The sequence below is a fragment of the Salvelinus namaycush genome, chromosome 30 (assembly GCF_016432855.1).
Source record: "Salvelinus namaycush isolate Seneca chromosome 30, SaNama_1.0, whole genome shotgun sequence".
NCBI classification, from domain to species: Eukaryota; Metazoa; Chordata; class Actinopteri; order Salmoniformes; family Salmonidae; genus Salvelinus; species Salvelinus namaycush.
The window spans coordinates 32,109,575-32,130,411 of NC_052336.1; the positions used below are offsets into that span (position 1 = coordinate 32,109,575).

Sequence of the window (20,837 nt, forward strand, 5' to 3'; positions counted from 1 at the left end):
AGTAAGGTTTTTGTGCGGGGGGGAGGGGGAAGCAATCGCTGTGGATGAACACGGAGGAAAACAAACAGTGAACACTGACATTGCTGCCTCCTTGTCTCATGACTAACCTTATGCTAAGGGAGCATTACGCTGTCACGTGTTAACCTTGACCGCCCACATGAGTTACATTTCAGGCATTCACACCAGCACGAGCCCCCAAGAGTAAATACAGGCAGCAAGGCCATGTCCTGGACAATGCAGAGTGGGTGGCTACTGACGGGCACTTTTCCAATGTTTACATGGCAAATACGAAAAGGTCTCTCAAAAGGGAGACAGTAAATAAAAAGGAGGAGAGATTACGTGAGAAAATTAATATTGTGACTGGAGAAATTCCTTACGAAGACCGTTTCAAATGAGCTGATTCAACATTCAAAAGAGGCAAGGGACCATAACATTTTTACAAAAGAATAACAGAGAAAAAGCCATGAGACAAAGTGAGAGAGTAAAAAAAAAATTAAACTTTACACTAGGAAACCAGACTCCAAACTCAAGGTGGTTCTGTGCCGTGGCGCAGAACTAGCGTGTAAGAACGCTTCGCATGAATACAATGAAGGGGGCACTTATGGATATCCCACCTATTGGCTGAAATGTCTAATGGAACACTAATCCCTATTTTGCATGCAAGTCTACTCTACATTGGTCCAAAAAAAGACTTCAAGGTTTCACTTTCCAGGTCGGATCTAATTGGTTCAGGAAGCTCTCAAAATGTTATTCGTGTTCAGAATTTGACCCCTAAAAAATACAGTCAAACAAACATCAATCTCAGACATGGGTTTCACTTAGTGAAACAAAGAAATGATAAGAAAACAAAAGGTGAGAGAAAAAAGTGCACGCAAACCCACTCAACCTCTTCAAGGACAAGGGCTTGGCTCAGGTGGTCAACATTAATCTGCATTGAAATGGATTTTACACTGCACTTATCAGTTGATGAAATTGTGCATTGAGAGACATTTACACCAGTACGCAATTAAAGTGGGCCAATCCCCAATTGAAATAGTTGCAAAGCAGTCAACCTCCCACTGTTTTGTAAAAAAGCTGAAGGAGGGGGCTGTAGAAATGTAACCACTCTTAAAGTCATAGACAGAGCTATGGATACAAGGACGAACCATCCATGATATATCATCGTTTTAACCATGTTTTGAGGCTAAAGTGTTTGTTTACATTTAGAGTTTACAAACACTAGAGTAAAACAAGTTAGTGATGGGGTACAACAGCTGTTCTAGTTATATTCTTCAAGAATCAATGAGTATGCACCGCGTACGAAACATGCTCTTTCAATGACAGAATGACAAGGTGAAACCAGGGGAAAGCTATGATCCCTTATTGAAGTCACCTGTTAAATCCACTTCAATCAGTGTAGATGAAGGGGAGGAGACACGTTCAAGAATGATTTTTAAGCCTCGAGACAATTGATACACGGATTGTGTGTGTGTGCCATTCAGAGGACGAACGGGAAAGACAAAATATTTAAGTGCCTTTGAACCGTGTATGGTAGTAGGTGCCAAGCGCACCGGTTTGAGTGTGTCAAGAACTGCAGCGCTGCTGGGTTTCAACAGTTTCCCATGTGTATCAAGAATGGGCCACCATCCAAAGGACATTCAGCCAACTTGACAACTGTGGGAAGCATTGGAGTCCACATGGGCCAGCATCCCTGTGGAACGCTTTCGACACCTTGTAGTGCCCCGACGAATTGAGGTTGTTCTGAGAGCGAAAAGGGGTGCAACTCAATATTAGGAAGATGTTCCAAATGTTCTGTACACTCAGTGTATATCGTTAATGTATAAGTCCAAAAATGTATGTAGCAACTGTGGATTGCCCCTTTAACAAAAGGGCTGCTTTTTCCTTCATTGTATAAATATTACAAAAAAACACCAATATGGTGAATATAAATCAAAGAAGCCAGGAGCAATCCTCTGAAAAATGTATTCACCCTTGCTATTTCCTATTAACCTTTGAGCAAAAGACCTAAGACCTTTAACCTAAGGCATCATCTCAAATTGATTGAAAAACTCAATCTTGTTTCAAACAAATGTTAGACGATCATATCTTATGAAAACAGTAGTGAATTAATGTAGGACAATGAGTCCATAGGTGTCACTCCATTCAGTCTATAACCAGAAGGAGTTAATAAGTTCATAAACTCATTGTTTAACATAGACACTCAACCAACCAGAGGTTGGCACATTATTTGATCGTTTGAGGGAAGACTGTTCGTCTTTTTCAATCACTCTGGTGCAATTTTCAAAAGCATCTTTCACAATTCTTAGCACAAAAATCTAAACATTTCATCAAAATGGCTGTTTACAAAGTGCATTTACAAAAAAATTCACAGTCACTTGTCCACTCCAAGTATCTGCTTATCATTACTTTTTATATGATTATCTTGTAAGTTCTTAATTTAACTATAACCGAATTAACATGCTCAAAACTGAAGACTACTGAAACAAAAGCGTATAGTGCCTAGTTACTACATTGTCCATTGTCATCCTTCATCAGCCAGTATTCTTCAATACGATCTATTATTCCTTCGATTCAGCACTTCAAAAATATCAGTTTTGAAAATTGTACAATGTATTTTCTGCTATCGGATTAAAAGTTAGTTAAAATGACTAAACGGTGAGCCTGTTATTATCTGATGTATTGGTGACTAAGCAAAATGTTCTCATGGTTTTTGAGAAAAAATTGCATGAAAGACTCCAGGACTCGGAGATGAAAGATGTGTTCAACTCCAATGAAAGGTTTTGAACATAAGACACGGGCAATATACCACTTACATCTAAAAAAATGCACCAGAGTGATAGACATAAAACCTGTAATGTTCATTTCACAGTCTTTGATTTTAACAGAATATTAAAAGATTTCTCCTTCATTAGATCCAAGTTCAACGAGAATGTGGCAATGCCTTAAATTGTAAAAAATGTTTTTGTCATAGCGATGACAAATGAGGAATTATTCCAAGTTTAGTTCAGTCAAGTCCAGTTCAGTTCCTCAGGACTCTGTGTTGTCCTCCTTTGAATATTCCTCCACAAGCTTCTCATAAGAATGGTCATGTTCTGATCCATCGCTGGTGAACACGGACTCTTCTGATTCAGAGCCCTGCTCCTCTTTGGAGTCAGTCTCCGACTCTACATTTTCGTCGCACGTGGTGATTGACAGCTTGGCTTTAGCATCATCGTCCTCATCCTCCAGGTTGTTGTTGAGGACGTTCTCCTCGTCAATAAAAGTGATGTTTGCATTCTGGAAGATCAGGGACTGGTACTCTTTGGAGTCCCACAGCCGTCGGCCACCCATACCTCCACCTCCACCACCGCCCAGGCCGCCACCTCCGCTCTCCTGGTCCACCTCTTTGTCCAGTTGGTTCTCGTACATCCTCTCCTGGTCCCCGTCCAAATCACCCTCCCCATGGTCCTCTGTGAGCAGCATCCCGTTCTCCGAGCCCAGGAGGTAGTTCTTGGACTTTGAGAAGGCCACGGTGACGCGGTCACTGAAGCTGTAGCGCCGCTTCTGCCGCGGTGAGCGGTCCAGGCTGAGGATAGTGTTGCCGTTGCAGGTAACCGTGTCGCTGCAGCTCTGGGAGCGGTTCGCCTCCTTGGCCTTGTTACTGGCATCATTACCATCACAGTGGACCCCGCCACCATCTGTCTTGACACCAATCTGTTTGATGAGGTCGTTGTAGCCTTCCTGCTTCTTGGACAGGAAGCTGAAGATGTTAACGTCGTTGGCGGTGGGCGGCAGGTGGAGGGCCTTGTGGCTCTCCTTGTAGTGCCTCAGCTCGTCAAGGGAGAGCTTGCGCCGCTTGCGTCGTTTCTTCAGAGCCTTGTGGGCCTCCACGACCATGCGCACCTTCCAGTTGAAAAACAGGGAGAGCCAGGCCAGACCCAGGTAAATCCACACCTCCACAAAGTAACGGTACAGAGTAGGGTAGTCTGCATTTGGATCCACACCTGAATAAAGAAAAACAGGAAGGGAAAGTTTGAGTATGTATAAATGTCAATGTCCAATTTTTCGAAAGAGGTACACTGCCGTTAAAAAGTTTGGGGTCACTTAGAAACGTCCTTGTTTTTAAAAGAAAAGCAATTTTTTTGTCCATTAAAAAAACATCAAATTGATCAGAAATACAGTGTAGACATTGTTAATGTTGTAAATGACTATTGTAGCTGGAAACGGACGATTATTTTACTTTGTTAATTGAATTTTCAACACCAGTATTTACAAAATAATTGCACTTGTAAGTTGGAGTCGGAAGTTCACAGACTTAGGTTGGGAGTCATTAAAACTCGTTTTTCAACCTCCACAAATTTCTTGTTAACCTCTTGGAAATAGGGGGCGCTGTTTTCACTTTGGGAAAAAATCGTGCCCAAATTAAACGGCCTCGTACTCTGTTCTAGATCATACAATATGCATATTATTATTACTATTGGATAGAAAACACTCTGAAGTTTCTAAAACTGTTTGAATTATATCTGTGAGTAAAACAGAACTCATTTGGCAGCAAACTTCCGAAAATGGGGCTCTGTGTCAGGGCCTGCCTATTCAATTGCCTTATATTTATGGATCTGTATGCACTTCATACGCCTTCCAGTAGATGTCAACAGGCAGTAGAATGTTGAATGGGGTGTCTAGCTTGATGTGAGACCGAATGAGAGCTTTTGGAGTGACAGGTCCGCCCTATCGTCAGTATTCAGCTGCGCACCAGGGAACACGACATTGTCTTCTGAAATGCGTTAGGTATACACGACGAAATGCTCCGTCTCGGACTTTATTGGATACATATGATAATAACATCATAAAGATGGATTTTCAACCGAGTTTGACCAGTTTATTCGACGTTTATTGTGACTTTTGGAGTTTTTCGTTCCATGCGCCAAGACTTGATGGACACGTGTGCGCCACAATGCTAGCCAAAGTTGCTAATTCGACAGAAGAAATGGACATTCTAAAACAAAACAACGATTTATTCTGGAACTAGGACTCCTTGCACTACATTCTGATGGAAGATCAACAAAAGGTAAGAGAATATTTATGATGTTATTTCGTATTTTTGTGGTTTATGTTGGCTCCAACAAGGCGGAGAATTGCTGGGCGCTGTCTCACAATATTGCAAGTTATTTTTTTAAATCTAACACAGCGGTTGCATTAAGAACCAGTCTATCTTTCATTTGCTGTACAACATGTATTTTTTAGTAAAGTTTATGATGAGTTTTTTGGTTAGATTACGTGACTGTCCAAAATTTCTCCGGACAATTTGGTGCATTATGGCTACGTATTCACAATGTAAAACCACCATTTGTAGCTCTAAATATGCACATTTTTGAACAAAATATAAATGTATTGTATTAACATGATGTTATAAGACTGTCATCTGATGAAGTTGTTCAAAGTTTAGTGATTAATTGTATCTCTATTTGTGGGTTTTGTGAAAGCTATGTTGGCGGTGAATAAATGGCGTTGTGTGTTTGGCTATTGTGGTGAGCTAATATAAATATATATTGTGTTTTCTGTGTAAAACATTTAAAAAAATCGGAAATGATGGCTGGATTCACAAGATGTTTATCTTTCATTTGCTGTATTGGACTTGTGATTTCATGAAATTATATTATATGATATCCCTGTGGCGCTAGACTAGGCTATGCTAGTCAGCTTTTTTGATGAGGAGGATCCCGGATCCGGGAGGGAGAAGCGGTAGAGGTTTAACAAACTATAGTTTTGGCAAGTCAGTTAAGAAATCTACTTTGTGCATGACACAAGTCATTTTTCCAACAATTCTTTACAGACAGATTATTTCAATTATAATTCACTGTATCACAATTCCAGTGGGTCAGAAGTTTACATACACTAAGTTGACTGTGCCTTTAAACAGCTTGGACAATTCCAGAAAATTATGTCATGGCTATAGAAGCTTCTGATAGGCTGATTGACATAATTTGAGTCAATTGGAGGTGTACCTGTGGATGTATTTCAAGGCCTACCTTCAAACTCAGTGCCTCTTTGCTTGACATCATGGGAAAATCAAAAGAAATCAGCCAAGACCTCAAAAAAGAATTGTAGACCTCCACAGGTCTGGTTCATCCTTGGGAGAAATTCCCAAATGCCTGAAGGTGCCAAGTTCATCTGTACAAACAATAGTACGCAAGTATAAACACCATGGGACCACGCAGCCGTCATACCGCTCAGGAAGGAGACACGGTCTGTCTCCTAGAGATTAACCTGTTGAGGACCAGGGGGTGCTATTTTCACTTTTGGTGAAAATCGTATGATTTTTAAACGGCCTCGTACTCAATTCTTGCTCGTACAATATGCATATTATTATTACTATTGGATAGAAAACAGTCTCTAGTTTCTAAAAACGTTTGAATTATTTCTCTAAGTGAAACAGAACTCCTTTTACAGACCATTTCCTAACCGGAAGTGAGATTTCCAAAAGCGAACTCTCTCTTCAAGAGCTTGTCTATAAAAGGGCATGTCACTTATGACTGTAGAAACACGTCATACGCCTTCGCCTGGGTGTCATGCGGAAGTGAGAGAAGAAATCACTTGATTATCTCGATCAGGGACTGAACACAACCTCTTGGACTGAGACGTGCGCACTTTTTTTTTTCCCCTGGGCGCGAAGTAGGACCTGTACTCGGCTCATGGAAGAACCTTTTTAAAGGTGAATATGATCTCTGGCTTCGATTTTCTTTGATACATGTCACAATATCATCCTAAAGTATGTTTTTTCAATATAGTTTAATTATATTATTGAAATTTATTCTGGACTTTAGACGTGATGCGACGCAAGAATTGGTTCAAGAATGAGAGGTTAGCATCGCACGGCAAGTGTGCTTGCTAATTCAAGAGGGAAATTGTTCGTTCTGGATCGAAATAAAGACGTTTCTGAACAAAGGACCCCTTGGAGAACATTCTGATGGAAGATCAACAAAGATAAGGACCCAATTTGGGATGCTTTTTCATATATCTGTCGAACTGTGCTAACGCTACCGTTTGACTAGAATCAATGCTGCTGTGTGCTAGCTATTGTAGTAAGCTAATATAACGATATATTGTGTTTTCGCTGTAAAACACTTCAACAATCGGAAATATTGTCTGTATTCACAAGATATTTGTCTTTCATTAGCTATCCACCATATATTTGTCTGAAATGTTTTATGATGAGTAATTAGGTAGTTGACGTTGGTGTCTGTATTTTCTCTGGCTACTCCCGTGCGATTTCTGACTAGCTATGATGGTAGCAGTAATGTAAAACTGATTTATAGCTAAAATATGCAATTTTTTTGAACAAAACATAGATTTATTGTGTAACATGTTATAGGACTGTCATCTGAGGTAGTTTTTTCTAGGTTATTTAGGTTGGTTCTAGGTTAGTTAGGTTGGCTTGTGCATGCTACCTGCAGCCTACTTGTGCTGTGAAAAATGTCTGTCTGTCTTTTTTTATTTGGTGGTGACCTAACATAAATATATGTGGTGTTTTCTCTGTAAAACATTAAAAAAATCGGACATGTTGGCTGGATTGACAAGATGTTTATCTTTCAAATGCTGTATTGGACTTGTTAATGTGTGAAAGTTAAATATTTCAAAGATTTTTTTTTTTGAATTTGCCGCTCTGCCTTTTCAATGGAATGTGGGAGGAGTGCCGCTAGCGGCACCCCTGGCCTAAACAGGTTAACGTACTTTGGCGCGAAAAGTGCAAATCAATCGCAGAACAGCAGCAAAGGACCTTGTGAAGATGCTGGAGGAAACCGGTACAAAAGTATCTATATCCACAGTAAAATGAGTCCTATATCAACATAACCTGAAAGGCCGCTCAGCAAGGAAGAAGCCACTGCTCCAAAACCGGCATAAAAAAGCCAGACTATGGTTTTCAACTGCACATGGGGAAAAATATCGTACTTTTTGGAAAAATGTCATCTGATCTGATGAAATAACAATAGAACTGTTTGGCCATAATGACCATCGTTATGTTATCTCAAGACATCAGTCAGGAAGTTAAAGCTTGGTTGCAAATTGGTCTTCCAAATTGACAATGACCCCAAGCATACTTCCAAAGTTGTGGCAAAATGACTTAAGGACAACAAAGTCAAGGTATTGGAGTGGCCATCACAAAGCCCTGACCTCAAACCTATAGAACATTTGTGGGCAGAACTGAAAAAGCGTGTGCAAGCAAGGAGGCCTACAAACCTGACTCAGTTACACCAACTCTGTCAGGAGGAATGGGCCAAAATTCACACAACTTATTGTGGGAAGCTTGTGGAAGACTACCAGAAACGTTTGACTCAAGTTAAACAATATAAAGGCAATGCTACCAAATACTAATTGTAAAATTCTGATCCACTGGGAATGTGATGAAAGAAATAAAAGCTGAAATAAATCATTCTCTCTACTATTATTCTGACATTTCACATTCCTAAAATAAAGTGGTGATCCTAACTGACCTAAAACAGGGAAATTTTACTAGGATTAAATGTCAAGAATTGTGAAAAACAGAGTTTAAATGTATTTGGCTAAGGTGTATGTAAAATTCCGACTTCAACTGTACATAGGCGTACAGAGGCCCATCATCAGCAACCATCACTCCTGTGTTCCAATGGCACGTTGTGTTAGCTAATCCAAGTTTATAATTTTAAAAGGCAAAATTGATCATCAGAAAACCCTTTTGCAATTATGTTTTCATAGCTGAAAACTGTTGTGCTGATTAAAGAAGCAATAGAACTGGCCTTATTTAGACTAGTGGAGTATCTGGAGCATCAGCATTTGTGGGTTCGATTACAGGCTCAAAATGTCCCGAAACAAAGACCTTTCTTCTGAAACTCGTCAGTCTATTCTTGTTCTGAGAAATGAAGGCTATTCCATGCGAGAAATTGCCAAGAAACTGACAATCTCGTGCAATGCTGTGTACTACTCCCTTCACAGAACAGAGCAAACTGGCTCTAACCAGAATAGAAAGTGGGAGGCCCTGGTGCACAACTGAGCAAGTGGACAAGTACATCAGAGTTTCTAGTTTGAGAAACAGACGCCTCACAAGTCCTCAACTGGCAGCTTCATTAAATAGTACCCCTCAAAACACCAGTCTCAACGTCAACAGTGAAGAGGCGACTCCGGGATGCTGGCCTTCTAGGCAGAGTTCCTCTATCCAGTGTCTTATTTTGCCCATCTTAATCTTTTATTTTTATTGGCCAGTCTGAGATATGGCTTTTTCTTTGCAACTCTGCAACTCTTGTTTGGTAATTTTTTTTAGCCGAGCAATCGCAAATAGATATTTTTTATGGTACGTAAAACCAGTCTGATTTGCATCCGTCTCAGTGGACTAATCCATTGAGGAGGCCTTGGGGATGCCACGGTCCAATAAGAAGTGAAATCAGCTAATATCTATAAGGCACATCTCTCTCAGGAATGCGCACTTTCCCACCATTTCATGCACATTCATTGTTTCATAAATTGTGTGAATCGTTTGCCCTTTACATGTTTGTCAATCAATTCCCCATTACATACTGTATATCACCAGTAGTAGCTTACATTGACCGTTAATTCCCATAATAAACTACAATGTTTGTTTGGTTACAGTAAATTCTGTTAATGCATTCCATATATTAATATTAGTCGATTACCGTTCTCATATTGTCGGGACACTTTTCAGAGCTCACAACATATGCTACACTTGAGAAACAAATGTTGCTTTATTTCATTCAATTTTCCGAATTGTCAATTTATTCATTGTGTTTTGTTTGGAGCGCTCCTGTCAATGTTAAGGACACACACCTGATTACGCATATAGAAGTAGGCATAGGCTACCTGGCCTGCGCGCAAATGTAGGCCTATAAATTGTCTTAACTTTGGAGCTTCAAAGTAATTTTTTCTTCACCTCAAAACAGGAAGTAAGATTTTAGAATCCATTGAGAATGACAATAGCTTGTCAATGTATGAGAAAAATATTTCCAGCTCTCTCCCTTTCGATAACCACTCGGCATGAAAGGGAAAAATGTAATGCTCTGTTCGAGTGGAAACTTCATAAAACACCTGATTACTTTTAATCCCTTGCAGAAATAGCCTACAGTTTTGTCTGTGCCGAGCTCACTGGCGCAAGAAACTGAGGGCCCAGAATATTTTATACAATGTTGCAAATCAGGCCGGACACAGTTGACACAATGTTTAAAGTTTGTTACAGACAGGCAATGTGTAGCCAATGGGATTTTACAGGATATTTATTTTTAATCATGATATTTTCTACCTGTTTTTATTTTTTGGCTTTATGTAGGCAATTTTTTACATAGTTGGCAATGGCAGTGTAAGTTAATTTTATATTTGTATCATTTTCATTTAGATAGCATTTAAATTAACCACATGACAATGCTTTTTGAGATCCAAAGACTTATGAATTAAATGAAACTGTTCAAACGAAAATGTGCATATAAAAATCAGAACCGGCCCTTTCCTGTTTCAGCATGACAATGTTCCTGTGTTCCTGTCCATACAGAAATAGTTTGTAGAGATCGGTGTAGATGAACTTGACTGGCCTGCACAAAGCCCGGACCTCAACCACATCGAACACCTTTGGGATGAATTGGAACGACAACCGCGACCTAATCGCCCAACATCAGTGCCCGACCTCACTAATGCTCGTGGCTGAATGGAAGCAAGTCCTCGCAGCAATGTTCCAACATCTAGTGGAAAGCCTTCTCAGAAGAGTGGAGGCTGTTACAGCAGCAAAGGAGATAGCAACTCCAGATTAATGCCCATGATTTTGTAATGAGATGTTCGACGTGCAGGTGTATAGTTGATTTTATTGAAACACATAGGGTGTGTCTATATATGGAAAAATATACGTTTAAAAATGTAGACCAATTGATTGGAAAATAATTAGTACCTTACAAAATACACGTTGGCAAAAAAATATCACTTGCAAAGTGTAAGGACAAATACCCATAAACATGCGAAGAGCTTGATAACGCAAAGGGAGGATGAGCTTACCTGCTACAAGGTCACCAAAGCCAATCGTGGTCAAGGTGACAAAGGAAAAGTACAAGCCCTCCACATAGGTCCAACCCTCTTGAGACATAAATACAAATGGGGGGATGACCAGATGGACCAGTACACCCCAAAGGACAAAGATGGCTGTGCAAGTGAACTGGGCCTTTCGCTGAAAAACAAAAAAGAATATAAAAACCGACGAAGTGAGTCGAATGCAGTGGAATGCAAGGAAACACATTCACTGATTTCCCTCTGATCATTTTAACTTAGACAAAGACAAATTAGCCATGCTAGATGAAAAAAATATTTCTAAGACAAAAAGTATCTTTCTTACCAGTGAAACTCCTCTCTTGGTAAGGTACTGGCCCAGGTGCTTGGCCCTGCCTCCAAAGAACTTCCCCAGCTCACTGATCCAGGTAAGACAGAGTGGCACCCCGAAGAGCCCATAGAAGATGCAGAACACCCGTCCTGCTGATGTTTTGGGGGCAATGTTGCCATAACCTGTCAGAGCAAGAAAGGACAGGAAGGGGTTTTAATAGTAGTACTCAAATCAACAGCATTCAAACCTTAACACATTCTACCAAAAGAACGCACATTTCATAACCACAGTTTATAAAATATTTTTCAGTGATGAGAAATGATAGAGACTTGGCAAGGCTGAATAAACATGTAAAATCATCAGAAAAAAACCTGTTGGCATTCAGAGTACCAAAATAAGATAAATTACTCTGCTGACAAACTAAACCGACAATAAAGACCAGTTCTTTAATATGGCTTTTCTTTACCCGATCCCATTTTATCTGTACCGTACATTTAGATTATACAGACATGGACTAAAAGGGAAAGCAGTCCATCCTAAATGAGAGTTTATCCCATTAGAGTAAAGTTAAGCAGATCATTACTGAAAGATTTTGAAATAAGATCCACAAATCCTTGCACAATAAATTATTATGGAATATATTCCTGTCTTGTTGCATCAATTAAGATATTCCCTTTTCTCCTGACTATAAACCACAATTACATAAGCTCCATGTGACACTCTCAGGACAGTTTGCCTACCTATAGTTGTGATGACAGTAGCAGCAAATATGACAGCATTGGGCCAGTTCCAGTTGTTGAAAGTCTTGCTGCCAGTGATGGTGACACCTTGTCCGGCAGCATCCGACACCACCTGGGGACAAAAACAGCAGTGTGGCAGTTAGTGAAAGGCAAAACTGGGATGCATGTAATTTCTCTCGCTATAAACAGGTCCATTTCCCATACCACATCATTCCTGTGAGCTGTTGATTTTATCTCCAGATGCACTGATGATCCAATGATTGCAGATGCACTGATGAGCCAATGGTCAAAGCGCCTTATACCACCAACCACTGCGACCTGTATGCTCTAGTCGGCTGGCCCTCGCTGCATATTCGTCGCCAGACCCACTGGCTCCTGGTCATCTATAAGTCTATGCTAGGTAAAGCTCCGCCTTATCTCAGCTCACTGGTCACGATAACAACACCCACCCGTAGCATGCGCTCCAGCAGGTATATCTCACTGGTCACCATAACAACACCCACCCGTAGCATGCGCTCCAGCAGGTATATCTCACTGGTCATCCCCAAAGCCAACACCCCCTTTGGTCGCCTTTCCTTCCAGTTCCCTGTTGCCAGTGACTGGAACGAATTCGGTGAAGCTGGAGACTTACATTTCCCTCACTAACTTTAAACATCAGCTATTTGAGCAGCTAACCAATCGCTGCAGCTGTACATAATCCATCTGTAAATAGCCCACCCAATCTACCTACCTCATCCCCATATTGTTTTTATTTACTTTGCTGCTCTTTTGCACACCAGTATCACTACTTACACACCATCATCTGCTCATCATCATCTGCTCATCTAATCACTCATGTTAATCTGCTAAATTGTAATTACTTTGCTACTATGGCCTATTTATTGCCTTACCTCCTCATGCCATTTGCACACACTGTATATAGACTTTTTTTTCCTTCCCTATTGTGTTATTGACTGTACGCTTGTTTATTCCATGTGTAACTATGTGTTGTTGTTTGTGTCGCACTGCTTTGCTTTATCTTGGCCAGGTCGTAGTTGTAAATGAGAACTTGTTCTCAACTGGCCTACCTGGTTAAATAAAAGGTGAAATAAAAAATATAAAAAATTAAATTGCACTCAAGGACCCTAGGAGGCCCATTGCTAACCTGAATTTTTTATTTATTTCACCTTTATTTAACCAGGTAGGCCAGTTGAGAACAAGTTCTCATTTACAACTGCGACCTGGCCAAGATAAAGCAAAGCACAAAAACAGAGTTACACATGGGATAAACAATCGTACAGTCAATAACACAATAGAAAAATCTGGATATAGTGTGTGCAAATTAAGTAAGGAGGTAAGGCAATAAATAGGCCAATAGTGGCGAAGTAATTTGAACTGAACAAAGGTTTTGGCCTTTCCATAATGTCTCTGGATTTAGAGATGGGAAGTCAGTAAGGCAATAGCAGAGTTTAGTTTTGGTTTAAGTTGGAAGCGTAAGTAGAGAGCTAATGTAGAAAATGGAGGGAAACAGTCTCAGGATTGTGTGAACTCTTCCAAATGTAGTTTTACACGTTTAGGAGTTTCCCAGGCCCACCCACATACTCAGATATGACAAAACTAGGTCATGCTTTTTACCAAACTGCAGTGACAACTTGGTGTATGAATTTTCCTTCACTTATACATAACTAAGCATTCTTCCTCTGACATACTAAGTATGCAGGCCTTTTCAGGAATTGCAGCTGGTGCAAACACAAAAAAAAAAGAACCAAACAAAACCTGTAAATGGGAGATGAGAGAGTCTCCAAGGAGGACCTAAATAATCATAAGTTTCAAGTTTTATTAGTCGTATTTACAGGATATCCATGGCTCAGGCACCGTTTTGAGTAGATGTCCTGGATGGGTGGGAGAACAGTCTCCATGATGCACTGGGCCATCTTCACCACCACCTGGAGGGACATGCGGTCGTGGAAGGAGCAATTCCCACACCAGGCCATGACGCAACCGGTCAGGACCTTCTCGATGGTGCAGCTGTAGTTTTTGGACAGGACCCGGGGCGGCATGCCGAATTCAGCCGCCTTAGGAAGTAGAGACGCTGTTGCGCCTTCTTAATAAAAGTGGTGCTGTTGATCCATGTCAAGTCCTCGGTGATGTGGACACCTAGGAACTTAAAACTGCCAACTCTCTACTGCATCCTGCAGTCAACAATCAATTCCTTTGCTTTGCTGACATTGAGGGAGAGGTTGTTGTGCTCGCACCACAATGCCAGTTCACTTACCTCCTCCCTAAAGGCTGACTTGTCGTTGTTGGTTATCAGGCCTAGAACCGGGGTGTCATCAGCAAACTTGATGTCGTCAGCAAACTCCCCGTTTACCCAGTCATGGGTAAAAAGGGAGTACAGCAGAGGGGTAAGGACACACCCCTGGGAGGCCCCTATGTGACGAGTCAGTGTGGAGATGATGTTGTTGCCAATCCTCACAGCCTGTGGTCTGCCCATCAGGAAGTCCAGGATCCAGTTGTGAGGATCCTCACATAGGTGTTCCTCTTGTTCAGATGTGTTAGGGCCATGTGAATAACAATAGAAATGGCATCTTCTGTGGATCTGTTGGAGCGGTAAGCATTTTGGAGTGGGTCCAGTGTGCCTGGCATGCTGGCCATGACCAGCCAGTTGAAGCACTTCATGATGACCGGGGTGAGTGTGACCGGGTGATAGTCATTTGGGCATGTCACCTTGTTTTTCTTGGGCACTGGGACAGGTTGAAGATTTCTAAGATGCTGGTCAGCACTCACTCGGAGGACGTGGCCAGGGATGCCATCTGGGCCGGCGGATTTGTGAGGCTTCACTCGAGAGTTTTCCTAATGTCAGCTTTGGAGAGCGAAAGCACCTGATCGTCCGGACAACCGAGACTCTTCCTGGTTAGCTTGGTATTATCTGCCTTGAAATGAGCATAGAATGTGTTAAGCTCATCTGGGAGGGAAGCTTCAGTGGGTACCACACAGCTGGATTTGCCTCTCTAGTCCGTGAAAGACTGTAGTCCTTGCCACATGAGTCGAGTCTGAGTTGTTGAACATCAATTCCAGTTTTGCGTCCCTAATGGATTTTTGGCGCTCATACCTGCTTTGTACACGTCGCGCCACCAAGTCATCTGCTGACACTGAATGTTGCAGTATGGGCTCTCAGCATGGTACGGATATCCCTGTTCATCCATGGTTTTTGGTTGGGGTATGTCCGGATTGTTATTCTGGGTACAACATCATCAACATATTCCCTTATGAAGCCTGTAACTAAGGATTGGATGGATGAATATTTGATATTCCAATCAAAATTTAAAAAAGTCTGCCTCCTCTGTCCAGAGCCTCACTATTCTAGGTGTTGGTAGCTCCCTCTTGGGTTGCTGCTTTTAGGCGGGGAATAGGAACAGAGACATGTGATCCAAATGGCCAAAGTGGGACCGGCTATGTAAGCGTCACGGATGTTTATATATATATATAGTGTGTGTATTAGAGGTCGACCGATTAATCGGATTGGCCGATTTCAAGGTTTCATAACAATCGGAAATCGGTACACCGATTTGGCAAAAAAAAAATGTACACCTTTATTTAACTAGGCAAGTCAGTTAAGAACACATTCTTATTTTCAATGACGGTTAACTGCCTTGTTCAGGGGCAGAACGACAGATTTTTACTTTGTCAGCTCGGGGATTCAATCTTGCAACCTTACGGTTAACTAGTCCAACGCTCTAACCACCTGCCTCTCATTGCACTCCACGAGGAGCCTGCCTGTTACGCGAATTCAGTAAGAAGCCAAGGTAAGTTGCTAGCTAGCATTAAACAGAATTTTACGTAATTATGACATAACATTGAAGGTTGTGCAATGTAACAGGAATATTTAGGCTTATGGATGCCACCCATTAGATAAAATACGGAACGGTTCCGTATTTCACTGAATACGGAATAAATGTTTTGTTTTCGAGATGATAGTTTCCGGATTCAACCATATTAATGACCAAAGGCTCGTATTTCTGTGTGTTATTATGTTATAATTAAGTCTATGATTTCATAGAGCAGTCTGACTGAGCGATGGTAGGCACCAGCAGGCTCGTAAGCATTCATTCAAACAGCACTTTCATGCGTTTTGCCAGCAGCTCTGCTGTTTATGACTTCAAGCCTATCAACTCCCGAGATTAGGCTGGTGTAACCGATGTGAAATGGCTAGCTAGTTAGCGGGGTGCGTGCTAATAGCGTTTCAAATGTCACTCGCTCTGAGACTTGGAGTAGTTGTTCCCCTTGCTCTGCATGGGTAACGCTGCTTCGAGGGTGGCTGTTGTCGATGTGTTACTCGTTCGAGCACAGGTAGGAGCGAGGAGAGGGACGGAAGCTATACTGTTACACTGACAATACTAAAGTGCCTATAAAAACATCCAATATGAAATACAAATGGTATAGAGAGAAATAGTCCTATAATTCCTATAATAACTACAACCTAAAACTTCTTACCTGGGAATATTGAAGACTCATGTTAAAAGGAACCACCAGCTTTCATATGTTCTCATGTTCTGAGCAAGGAACTTAAACGTTAGCTTTCTTACATGGCACATATTGCACTTTTACTTTCTTCTCCAACACTTTGTTTTTGCATTATTTACCGTAAACCAAATTGAACATTTTTCATTATTTATTTGAGGCCAAATTGATTTTTATTGATGTATTATATTAAGTTAAAATAAGTGTTCATTCAGTATTGTTGTAATTGTCATTATTACAAATAATAATAATAATAAAAAAAATTGGCCGATTAATCGGTATCAGCTTTTTTGGTCCTCCAATAATCAGTACCACATTCATCTGTACAAACAATAGTACGCAAGTATAAACACCATGGGACCACGTAGCCGTCATACTGCTCAGGAAGGAGACATGTTCTGTCTCCTAGAGATGAACGTACTGTGGTGCGAAAAGTGCACAGCAATCCCAGAACAACAGCAAAGGACCTTGTGAAGATGCTGGAGGAAACAGGTACAAAAGTATCTGTATCCACAGTAAAACGAGTCCTATATCGACATAACCTGAAAGGCTGCTTAGCAAGGAAGAAGCCACTGCTCCAAAACCTGCATTAAAAAAGCCAGACTACGGTTTGCAACTGCACATGGGGACAAAGATCATACTTTTTGGAGAAATGTTCTCTGGTCTGATGAAACAAAAATAGAACTGTTTGGCAATAATGACCATCGTTATGTTTGGAGGAAAAAGGGGGATAATTGCAAGCCGAAGAACACCATCCCAACCGTGAAGCACGGGGGTGGCAGCATCATGTTGTGGGGGTGCTTTGCTGCTGGAGGGACTGGTGAACTTCACAAAATAGATGGTTTCATGAGGGAGGGAAAGTATGTGGATATATTGAAGCAACATCTCAAGACATCAGTCAGGAAGTTAAAGCTTGGTTGCAAATGGGTCTTCCAAATGGACAATGACCCCAAGCATACTTCCAAAGTTGTGGCAAAATGGCTTAAGGACAACAAAGTCAAGGTATTGGAGTCGCCATCACAAAGCCCTGACCTCAATCCTATAGAAAATGTGTCGGCAGAACTTAAAAAGCGTGTGCGAGCAAGGAGGCCTACAAACCTGACTCAGTTACACCAGCTCTGTCAGGAGGAATGGGCCAAAATTCACCCAACTTATTGTGGGAAGCTTGTGGAAGGCTACCCAAAACGTTTGACCCACGTTAAACAATTTAAAGGAAATGCTACCAAATACTAATTGAGTGTATGTAAACTTCTGAGAATGTGATGAAAGAAATAAAAGCTGAAATAAATCACTCTCTCTACTATTATTCTGACATTTCACATTCTTAAAATATAGTGGTGATCCTAACTGACCTAAAACAGGGAAAATTTACTCGGATTAAATGTAAGGAATTGTGAAAAACTGAGTTTAAATGTATTTGTCTTAGGTGTATGTAATCTTCTGACTTGAACTGTATATACACACACATATATATTACACACACACACACACACACACACACAGAACAAAAATATAAATGCAACATGTAAAGTGTTGATCCCATGTTTCATGAGCTGAAATAAAAGATCCCAGAAATGTTCCATATTATGCACAAATTTGCTTACAACCCCATTATTGAGCATTTCTCCTTTGCCAAGATAATCCGTCTACCTAACAGGTGTGACAAATCAAGAAGCTGATTAAACAGGATGATCATCACACAGGTGCACCTTGTGCTGGGGACAAAAGAATGCCACTCTAAAATGTGCAGTTGTCACAACACAATGCCACAGATGTCTCAAGTTTTGAGAAAGCATTCAATTGGCATGCTGACTGCAGGAATGTCCACCAGAGCTGTTGCCAGATAAATTAATGTTAATTTCTCTACCATAAGCCTACATCATTTTTTACGAATTTGGCAGTATGTCCAACTGGCCTCACAACCTCAGACCACGTGTAACCACGCCAGCCCAGGATCTCCACATCCGGCTTCTTCACCTGCGAGACCAGCCACCCGGACAGCTGATTAAACTGAAGAGTATTTCTGTCTGAAACCCCACCTGAAACCCCACCTCTTTAAGGAATACCTAGGATAGGATAAAGTAATCCTTCTAACCCCCCCCTCCCCCTTAAAAGAGTTAGATGCACTATTGTAAAGTGGTTGTTCCACTGGATATCATAAGGTGAATGCACCAATTTGTAAGTCGCTCTGGATAAGAGCGTCTGCTAAATGACTTAAATGTAAAATGTAAATGTCTGTATTAAAGCCCTTTTGTGGGGAAAAATTCATTCTAATTGGCTGGGCCTTGCTCCCCAGTGGGTGGGCCAGTCTCCCAAGTGGGTGGGCCTATGCCCTCCCAGTCCCACCCATGGCTACGTCCCTGTCCAGTCATGTGAAATCCATAGATTAGGGCCTAATTTATTTATTGAAATTGACCGATTTCCTTATATGAACTGTACCTCAGTAAAATTGTTGAAATTGTTGATATTTTTGTTCAGGATACATGGTCCAGCATGTTGTGTCCTCTCGTGGGGCAGGGTACATGTTGGTGATAATTAGGAAAAATGTTGTGAAAACTTACTTGTTTAAAATCTCCCACCACAATAAAAGACTGCTCCGGGTGAGAGGACTCTTGCTGGCAAATGTTCTTGCACAGTTCGTTGAGTGCTAGCTTGATGTTTGCTTGAGGTGGTATTGTACACAGCTGTGATAACTCACGTGAATTCACTCGGCATATAGAAGGGTTGGTATTTTAGCATCAGAAACTCCAGGTCGGGTGAACAGGAGCTCATGATGTTTTAAACTTTGGTACACTAGGAATTGTTCATGAAGAAGGCACCCCTGCTATTCTTACAAGAAGCCGCCGTTCGATCCATACGGAAAATGGAAAAGCCATCTGGTCGAATAGCAGAGTCGCATGTATTGTCCGTAAGCCATGTCCTGTAAAAACAACGCTGCAAATTAAGCTTTGCTCCGAGTTCCACATTTATTTTCCAGCGATTGGACATTAGTCATCAGGATACTAGGAAGAGGAGGCTGTAGCCAGTCTTTCAGCATAGCTTGGAGTCACCCTTTCCTTCGTCTCAGGCATTGCCTTCAGTTATCTAGATCAGCAGCAACAAGTAAGCCTGCTGTGTGGGGAACAAAGGAGCTTATGTGGTATTCCAGTTCTGGGAGGCTGAGAGATAAGTGTGGTAGCTTCCGATTCATGACCCAGAAGTATTTGTCATCGTAGGAAATTATTGGACAAACATTCTGAGCAAACAAAGTAATAATTAATGCAAAAATAGCCATAAAAAAAGGTTGAGTAGGAACGAGCAAGACGGGGCACGCTCCTCAGCACCACCATCTTATAACTTTAATTACAGAATCCATCAAGCTATGCGTGTGCTTGAGCAGCCACAAGGAAAAGCCAAAGAAGCCCATTCCCCCAGGTATGAGCGTACACCCTTAGGCAATAACTTCTAAACTGGGATGGGGCAATGCATTCCCACACACCAAAGCTCTTTTAGATTCATCCAAATGTGCTCAAGGGCAAAATGTGCTTGAGCTCATAAGTGCTGGCAGTGCAGCAGATGAGGGCTCTCTCTAATAACGGGCCTGCGACAGTTCAGCTCTGTAATTAGTCAAGCACTAGAGGAGCCAATTCCTTTGCCTGCTGAATCAACAGTCATTCTTCGTCTCCATCAGGCCCCATGACAAGGGAATTGATGGACTCGTTAAAGAAGAGACACAGAGGACCGATGCTCGGGCCGAAAGCAGTAGGTGGCCATCCTATCGCTTGCTGTCGCCACAGTGTGTCATAGGGACCACTTGCATGTAGAATCGGAAAATCCGTTGGTGCTTCGTTTTCACACCCTTGTGCCAAATCAGAGTGCTAGAGAGCTTCCCCCCAATGAAAACAAGTGTTTGGCTGTTATCTGGGCAGACAACCCAGTTAATAAAGGCACCGAGTAGCAGTTATTTTGGTAATTTTTGGGCTTGATGAGTTTTGAGTAATGGTCAAACAGATGGAAAAGGGGTCTTACAAAAAGACAATGTATTATAAATACATCAAAACACAATCAAGTCAAGTAGCTTATTTGCAGGTATTAAAAGTAATAAATAGGAATTCTTTGTTGGAGTTGAAGTAAAGAACACTGCCAACTAATATCAACACATATTTCATTTTGGAGAAATGATTTGCCTTCTGTCAGACTATACACCTATTGCCTAGTGCGTTGTCATTTCGTTACAAAAAACCCACATATCTTTAAGATATTTTCTAATTTCTCTCCCTCATGGGGGTGGATGA

General features: G+C 41.3%; 1 protein-coding gene across 1 annotated transcript in view; it reads right to left on the bottom strand.

Annotated features, from left to right (window-relative positions):
- Positions 1-1,948: 1,948 nt before the first annotated feature.
- kcnk5a (potassium channel, subfamily K, member 5a) overlaps positions 1,949-20,837 on the bottom strand; it is a 53,095-nt gene continuing 34,206 nt past the window's right edge. The window contains exons 2-5 of the mRNA XM_038969717.1: positions 12,064-12,175; positions 11,339-11,505; positions 11,005-11,173; positions 1,949-3,983 (exon numbers count right to left, since the gene is read on the bottom strand). Coding sequence (XP_038825645.1) covers positions 3,028-3,983; positions 11,005-11,173; positions 11,339-11,505; positions 12,064-12,175 — 1,404 coding nt within the window. The 3' untranslated portion in view covers positions 1,949-3,027. The remainder of the gene's footprint in view (positions 3,984-11,004; positions 11,174-11,338; positions 11,506-12,063; positions 12,176-20,837) is intronic.